This window comes from Cibotium barometz, chromosome 29 (genome assembly GCF_041138505.1).
Source record: "Cibotium barometz isolate CiBa-2024 chromosome 29, ASM4113850v1, whole genome shotgun sequence".
Classification (NCBI taxonomy): Eukaryota; Viridiplantae; Streptophyta; class Polypodiopsida; order Cyatheales; family Cibotiaceae; genus Cibotium; species Cibotium barometz.
Window position 1 is genome coordinate 53,013,135 of NC_141074.1, and position 7,869 is coordinate 53,021,003.

General features: G+C 45.0%; 1 protein-coding gene across 4 annotated transcripts; it reads left to right on the forward strand.

Moving 5' to 3' along the window:
- Positions 1-1,116: 1,116 nt before the first annotated feature.
- On the forward strand, positions 1,117-4,349 carry LOC147622354 (fasciclin-like arabinogalactan protein 17). 4 transcript variants are annotated; one of them, XM_086823464.1, is made up of 3 exons: positions 1,117-2,661; positions 2,753-2,840; positions 3,986-4,349. In XM_086823464.1, exons 1-2 carry the CDS (start codon positions 1,254-1,256, stop codon positions 2,797-2,799), a joined length of 1,455 nt encoding a protein of 484 aa, XP_086679590.1. In that variant the 5' UTR covers positions 1,117-1,253; the 3' UTR covers positions 2,800-2,840; positions 3,986-4,349. The 4 variants fall into 4 exon arrangements, with proteins under 4 accessions (XP_086679590.1, XP_086679589.1, XP_086679587.1 ...); XM_086823463.1 differs by having other exon boundaries at positions 3,994-4,349; XM_086823461.1 differs by having other exon boundaries at positions 2,753-2,836.
- The last annotated feature ends 3,520 nt before the right edge of the window (positions 4,350-7,869 follow it).

Consider the following 7,869-nt stretch of genomic DNA (forward strand, 5'->3'; position numbering starts at 1 on the left):
AGCACAAAGAGAATTATTAATGAGGCCGACTCTTTGGTCCCTTTGGTGTGCACAAAGCTAACACTATCCAAGGATAAGTCAAGTGATCTTTACACCATGCTTGGGGCCTTTACAGACCAAAGCATGCGCCCGCCAAGCTAAACTTTTTTGCTTTTGGCGGGCATGAGAGCTTTACACACCAAATGTGCCCGCCATAGTCCATCGGTTGGCTACGTGTCGTGAGGTGTTGGGTTCAAGTCCCACCATCTACCTTTTCATTAAAGGCTGCAAAGGGAAAAGAGCTCACCCACGGCCTTGGGCAGGGGGTCTTGGCTGCCCAGCATTGTCCACCCCACGGAAAAGGCGGGCACAATATCTTTTTGCTGCATGGCACATTACCCCTGTAGAAGAAGGCTGGCGGGCGGGGAAGCCTCCGGTCTGTAAAGATCCTCAGCCAGCTCCAACCATGAAGCTTGCTTCTCAGTCCCCCACTAATTTGCATAACAATTGTGGCATAAGCTAAACCTGCAAACAATATACAATGGACCTACAAGTTTCTCTCTTATTGACTTGTAAAAATTATTTTCCCAATTTCAAAAAATCTTCAACATTTAAGATTATTTAGTGTTCATTTAGCTCAAAAATAAGTTTTTATGATCTATGGAGAAATATTTTCTATGAAAATTGCCTTTGTTCACACAGACTTGTAATCTTACTTGGAGTTTTTTGCTATTTTTGTTGCAGCTTCTTTGAGAAGATTTGTTGTTTTTAAGCTACTTTTTATATGTTTTCACCTTTGTCTCCCTCCACTAATAAAATTGATTTAGTAATTAAATCAAATGGTGCCACGAAGGGATCTTGCAAAACTTTTAAGCTGTCAGGGAGCTTTGAAATGAAATGAAATGAAAGGAAAGGAAACGAAACGAAATGGGGTGTGCGAGCGACGCAAGCTTCCAAGAGCGCCAACCCAAACCCACTAAAGCATATTTTAAGCACTAAGTCGCTTGTGAAGCGGGGCTGCGGGGCTGTAATTGTCGGTGAACCTCTAAAAAGGGGACGGGCCAACGACCCGCGTGACCCCACCCCTTTTGTGCAAACGCAGGAACGATATGAGCCAGCCAAGCGTCTCTGTCTATCACACACTCACACTCATATACACACACACACGGACACACTTTCTCTCTCTTTCTGTGTACATACAGTAGGTTCCTTCCCACGCCCTTCACACAAGGGTTTTCACTCTGCTCTTGTTTTCCTCTGTCCGCTTTGCTCTTATGCGTGCTTCGACGACCATGGCTATGGCGCCTTTGCTCTTCATTCTGCTTTTTTGGCCCTGCATTGTTGCTGCGGGCAAGCACGGGAAGTCTTCCGGTGCTTTGCTGTTGTCCGGCAGCTCTTCTCCGTCCATCAAAAGGTCCGGCAGCTCGTCTCCGTCTGTGATCAGCTCCGATTCGGTTCTGGTGGCCTTGCTGGACTCCCCTTACACAGAGCTTGCAGAGATGGCGGATGAAGCTTCTCTGCTGCAGACGCTGGAGCAAACGGTCGGCGCCCGCAGCATTACTATTCTGGCGCCGCGCAATTCCTTCCTCGAGCGCAATCTGGACCCCGACTTCCGCCGCTTCCTGCAGGAGCCCGGCAACATTGCCTCTCTGCGAGAGCTCCTCCGCTTCCACGTTATTCCGGATAAGATCTCCGCCGCCCAATGGAGCAACGGCTCCCTTCACACACTCGCAGCGGACGCTCTCGAGCTCTCTTCCACCGCCGGCAGGCTGAAGGCAGATCTGAGCAATGTGGTGGCGCCGGACGCGATCGTGCGCAGGGACGGCATTGTGCACGGCATCGATCGTCTCCTCATACCCAAATCTGTGCAGAGTGCTTACAATCTGTGGAAGGAAGACAAGGCGATGGCCAGGATGCTGGCCGTATTGCCCGAGGAGTCACCCACACCGGAAACCTACCGCGCCCAGAAGGCGGCAGCGGCGGCCAAAGCTGCGGCTAAGGCTAAAGCACCTTCACCTCCGACAGAGTCGATTTTTTATGCCCTTGCTCCGGGTCCTGCCCTGGCGCCGGCGCCCGCGCCGGGCCCTTCATCCGGGCACAGATGGTTCGACGGAGAGTCAGCCGTAGCGGATTTCATCGCCACTCTTGTCCGCTATGGGGGGTACAACGAGATGGCGGAGCTGCTTGTTAATTTGACATCACTGGCGCCGGAGCTAGCCAAGCTTGTGAGCGAGGGGTACCGGATGACCATTCTGGCGCCCAATGACGAGGCGATGGCCAAGCTAACGGCGGAGGATCTGGCAGCGCCGGGCGCCCCAGAGCAGATCATCTTCTACCACATAGTGCCGGAGTATCAAACGGAGGAGAGCTTCTACAACGCCGTGCGCAGGTTCGGAAAAGTGTCGTATCAGACTCTGAGGGACCCTTACAAGCTTGTGGCGCAGGAGGAGGACGGAACGGTTGTGTTTGGCGACGGCGAAAGCAAAGCGCATCTCATCGACATCGACATTTTCAAGGACGGCCGCATCTCTGTGCAAGGTGTGGACAAGGTCTTGTCTCCTGCGGAAGGAACCAGCAGCAGCAAAAGGGAGGGCAGGAAGCTAGGTGAAGATGGCGATGAGCAAGACGATGATGATGATGAAGCCGAGGCGCAACCCATTGCAAGCAAAAGGAGCAGTCAAGGTGAAGGAATCTTCACTGTTTTTCCAGTGTTTCCAGTGCCTTCCAAGCTTGTGGTTTAGCTCAATTGTGGTGAACTTCATGTGGCTTGCAGGTTGGCTCTGCTGGGTTTTGGGACGATTCTCATGGGCTTGTGAGTGACGGGCTGGCTTTGCACGTGATGCCATTCCCATTTCTTGTGAGTACGTTTACCTGTCTGCTATTGTCTGTTGTCTTCTGAAAGTTAGTCTGTCCTCTAGCATCTGAAAATTTCTTTAGGGCTGCACCAAAAATTGATTGTAGGCCTGTCTTGAAAGGTTAATTTGGACTATTTTCTGGGTCTCTTCGTTCCCAAACGAGCATGTGGACACGGGGCTATTATAAACATGAGGGGCAAACTTTTTTTTTTCAAAGAAGAGACTTTACTCACACCACCCCATCTTGTGTATTGAAGAGAGGTGTGGGGCGTTGACCATCTTGGTTAGTGGCGAACACTCTAGCCAAAGATAAAGATAAGAAGAGACTTTATTCACACCTTGTGTATTGAGGAGAGGTGTGGGTCGTTGGCTATCTTGGTTAGTGGCAAACACTTTAACCAAAGATGTACAAGTATGCAAACTTTCCAGATTTGGAGAGGCGTGGAGCGAGGCCATCTTGGCTAGTGGCAAACACTCTAACCAAAGCTGGCGGGTACTGAGGAGATGTATGGGGCGTCGCCATCTTGATTAATGCGAACACTCTAGCCAAAGATGGTACAAGTAGGAACACTCTAGCCAAAGATGGTACAAGTAGACAAACTTTCCAGATCTGGAAAGGGGTGGGGCGTCGACCATCTTGGCTAGTGGAGAACACTCAACCCAAAGATGGTGCAAGTAGGCAAACTTTCCAAATCTGTCTACAATCACAAGTTCAAATTTCCTTCTTGTCTACACCTATTAGGCAGCCTAGAGATAATTTAATTCCTCGAAGGTTAGACCTCTAATAATACCCCATCGAGCTTTGAGTGCAAACACACCTCTGTGGCCATGAAAGGCACAACTTGCTTGTAAGCCTTTACAAAATTGAATGAGGTCCATAGTCCCAAACTGTCACCTGCCGACCTGTAACCAAAGCTTGGGCTAATATTACCTCATGTCTTCATGTGCACTAGGTCATTCATCTATCTATTGTTGCACTCCATTCTTGAGGTAGTTGACTCATGCTGCCTGTTACTTTGCTTTGTCTTCTACTGGTTGGTTGCACATGACTATGCAGCAGATTTTAGCACTATGCATTGTATTCTATTCAACTTGTCTAGATAAAACATGATGCATATCTTCTTCCTAACCATAGCCCTGATTTTTGCAAGGTGTTCAGAAGGCGGAAGGTAAGAGAAGGGTTGGCAGGCTTGGCAGGCTGGCCCCTTCTTCACAAGAGCTTTGAAACTGCCACAACATTTTAAAAAAAATGACCTGTTATTGGTAAGAAGAAGGATATACCAAATCATAACACTCTCAACCCCCCCCCCCCCCCCCCTTTTTTTCCAAGCACCTGTTATTTTGTGTACCAGATGCCCCAAGTATTTATGTAGTGACCCATCTTGTGCATAGTACACTGCGTTCTATATCTACATATGTTTTTTTTTTTTTTGAGAGCTCCTGGGTGCGGAGAAACATTTTTATTTGCGCTGCTTAGTAATAAGCACCAAAGAAATAAGAGGCAACTTTTTGTCACTTGTGCAACTTTTTGTCACTTGAGGCTTGTGTGTTCAGTAGTTAGTTTTATTGTGCTTTATAAATAAATTTTATAAATAGTTAATTTTAAAAAAATATGAGTCAATTTATTTATAAATAGTTAATTTTAAAAAAATATGAGTCAGTACTTCAATTAGATGCAACTAGGGTAGATTCAAACCTAGTACCTCCTATTTGGGAGACGGGTGTGCTTCTAACCTATGGTCAAAAACCCTCCAAAAGAACACTATGAAGTGGATAATTAGATTAGGAAAATGGTTATTATACATAATTATCTCATGGCCTTTGTAAACTAATGGAATTTTGGCCAATTCAAACTAACATTGTAAAATGAAGACTTAGGAATGTATAAATTTGGCCAGTTTAAATGAACTTTTAAAAAGTGTGCCCCTTCAACACTTATCACCCCTTGATGTTTATCATTCATGATTTTACCCTCCTTGATTTGGTGTTCTTTTGGTGCCCTTTATAAATTTTGTTTATTTTGCATTAGTGCATTCTATGTTATGATAGGACAAAACCCCAATGTTTTCACGATTTGCATGAAATTAGATCCCAAGAGGCTAATTTAATTGCTTTGATCTACGAATTAGCTTTAGCAATAGTGATTAGGAGTGAAAGCCACTCCAAAAATATGAGCATTGAGCTTCGTTAGGTTGAATTACATTGAAATTATCAATTTTTGTTCATGTATTTCATAATTTTTCGTAAATTGTTTATACATTATGAAATTGGTAGAGTAGAAGTATGCTAGATCATGTAAAAATAATTTTAAAAAATACTTAATTAGTTATATCACAATCCTTAATTCAAATTAAGAACACTAAGTATATCTCATCAAGTCCAAAAAATCACATAAAACTAGGCCAAACTAACTCTCAGATAGGAGAGGTGAGCCCATAATTTCATACAAAAAGATGTGAATCTGGACACATGAACCGTGAGGTATGACATGTGAGTCGTGAACTTGGGGAGAGTAGACAGAGAGAGAGAGAGAGAGATAGCTGGAAATTCAATATTTTATATGGTACAAAAAGGTACATAAATCCTTGCAACCCTTGATTACCTTCCATGAAAAGGTAGATCACCTAAACAAAGCCCTAATTCTATGACCCAACTCAAAGGAGTTGAATGAATGAAACGATGAGCAACTATGCCTATTTATAGGCCTTGAAGTGACCATGTGAATTGGCCGACTGCTGGTCGGCCAGCACTTGGACATAAATAAACATGCTGTAGCTGATTGGATCCTCCTCTTCTGTGTATTGGCCGACAGCCCCCATGTCCTCTACCGGTCAACTCTCCTTTCCAAAACAGCAAACAATGCTCCAAATCTATGTTTTCTAGTGAGTCTTTATCATGTTGTCTCCAGGATTAGCCTTGAGATTAGCATGTACATGTGTGTGCACATGACATCCCCCTCTACTAAACTTGATGATGGGATTCCAATATACATTCTATTCCCGGAGTCCCTCTGTCATCCTTCCTACTCTGGCAACCTTTTCACTGTGAATACCCAGCTCGGTCTCCAAATCCACTCTCACTTCGAAGAAGATTTATGCATCTGTTCCATCCAGTCCCCATTCCGTTCCTGCCCTGTCTCTGAACACTGCCTTGGTCTTCATTCCTGAGAAATGAGTCTAGCACTCTCACTCCACCCCTTGGAGGATCATCCTCCCTTGGAATTGTTGCTCAAAAGCCTTTCCTGGCTCACAGGACTGACATCCCCTTTGGGCTTTGTGGAACATCACCAACCAACCTCTTGGGAGCTCTTCCCTGTCTTATGTTCTTGCCTTGGGTCTCTTACCTGTGCACGTTCTTGTACCTTGGACATATACACCTTCATATGGGACTGAATCACTGTTTAGCCTTGCTAAACCTGATGCTCTGATACCAATGTTACATGCGGAAGCTTTGAGATGCTTCTTTCAACCCTGAATACCATCTAGAACATGCTGATGCAAAAACACAAACAGAAGAGAGAGAGAGAGAGAGAGAGAGAGAGAGAGAGCTAGAAATTCAGTATTTCATATGGTACAAAAAGGTACATAAATCCTCGTAGCCCTTGGCCGCTTTTCATGAAAAGGTAGATCACCTAATATGACCCAACTCAAAGGAGTTGAATGAATGAAATGATGAGCAACTATGCCTATTTATAGGCCTTGAAGTGACCATGTGAACTAGCCGACCAACAGCCGGCCAGGTCCTGGACATAAATAAACATATGTTGCAGCCAACTAGATCCTCATGGGCTGACAGCCCCCATGTCCTCTATTGGTCAACTCTCCTCGCCAAAACAACAAACAATGCTCCAAATCTGTGTTTTCTAGTGAGTCTTTATCATGTTGCCTCCAAGATTAGCCCTGAGATTAGCATGTACATGTATGTGCACATGACAAGTATGGTGATGTTGGCAAGGGTTTTGATGCTGCTATGAAAGCTACAGGGGCACGAGTGGTTGTCATTAAGATGGATCCTATATGTGCTTTGTAAGCCTTGATGGAAGGACTTCCTCTCTTAGCTCTTAAAGTTGTTGTTGGGACTGTTGACATCTTTATCACTACTATTGGTCACAAGAACATTATCATAGTCAGCCACATGATTGATCAAGCTCATGAGCTAATGCATTTCCTCTATTGCATGTTGTATTATTGGGTTGTGCATTTTATCTTGGGACTATTTACACAGAAACCTTACACCTTTTATTGACGCTTCGATTATGCAGAATATGTGTGAGTAAAAGCGCTACAAAAAACTTAAGAACAAGTTCAATAAAGAGCTGCACTCTTTCCAGATGTCCACATGCTAGCTCCCTAATTTGTGTGTGAGCGCACGGCATTGAGAGGATAAAGGGAACACTTTTTCTTTGAGAAAGTGAGAGAAAAGAGCACCTGTCTTTCCAACTTTGTAGGCCACCCTAGTTTTGCTCTCTTTACCAAACAAAACCCTCGGCCTCTCTTTACCTCACCAAAACCTCCATCAGTATACCCACACCAGCCAACCAGGTTCTTCAACACCACCACTCACCATTTGCCCCACCAGGATGCTCAACTATCTCACCAACCGACTCCCTTACAAAGCTGTCGAAAAAGCCCCAAGCCCGATAAAGAGATCGAGACATCGGACCCACAACGCTGAAGCTGGCCCCAAAGCACACAATCCCATCAGCAACTTCACAGCATCACCACACCCGCGATGTCGGCATACCAACCTCGAACCAATGCAACCACAAGAAAATGCTGGCAACAATACAACACCACCATCAACAAGACAACACCGACATAGATAAGAAGCCATCAATTAAGAAGAAGATCACATCCAACTGCTACACCGACAATCAACAATCAATGTAATGCTAATGTCTGTGTTCTTCTCGATAAATCTGTAAGTGTAGGTAAAATACTTATCACCCTTTACTTACTTTGGCTCCCCACTAAGTGGATAGAGCACTCCCCACAAAGGGTAGAGTTGGTACAGCTAATTGTTTACAAGTACTTTC

What these genes read in the sequence shown, in the direction of transcription:
- LOC147622354 (XM_086823464.1), top strand. Translation starts at nt 1,254, where the DNA reads ATGCGTGCTTCGACGACCATGGCTATGGCGCCTTTGCTCTTCATTCTG. An exon ending in AAGCAAAAGGAGCAGTCAAG is followed by an intron (nt 2,662 to 2,752) that starts GTGAAGGAATCT and finishes TGTGGCTTGCAG; the next exon opens with GTTGGCTCTGCTGGGTTTTG.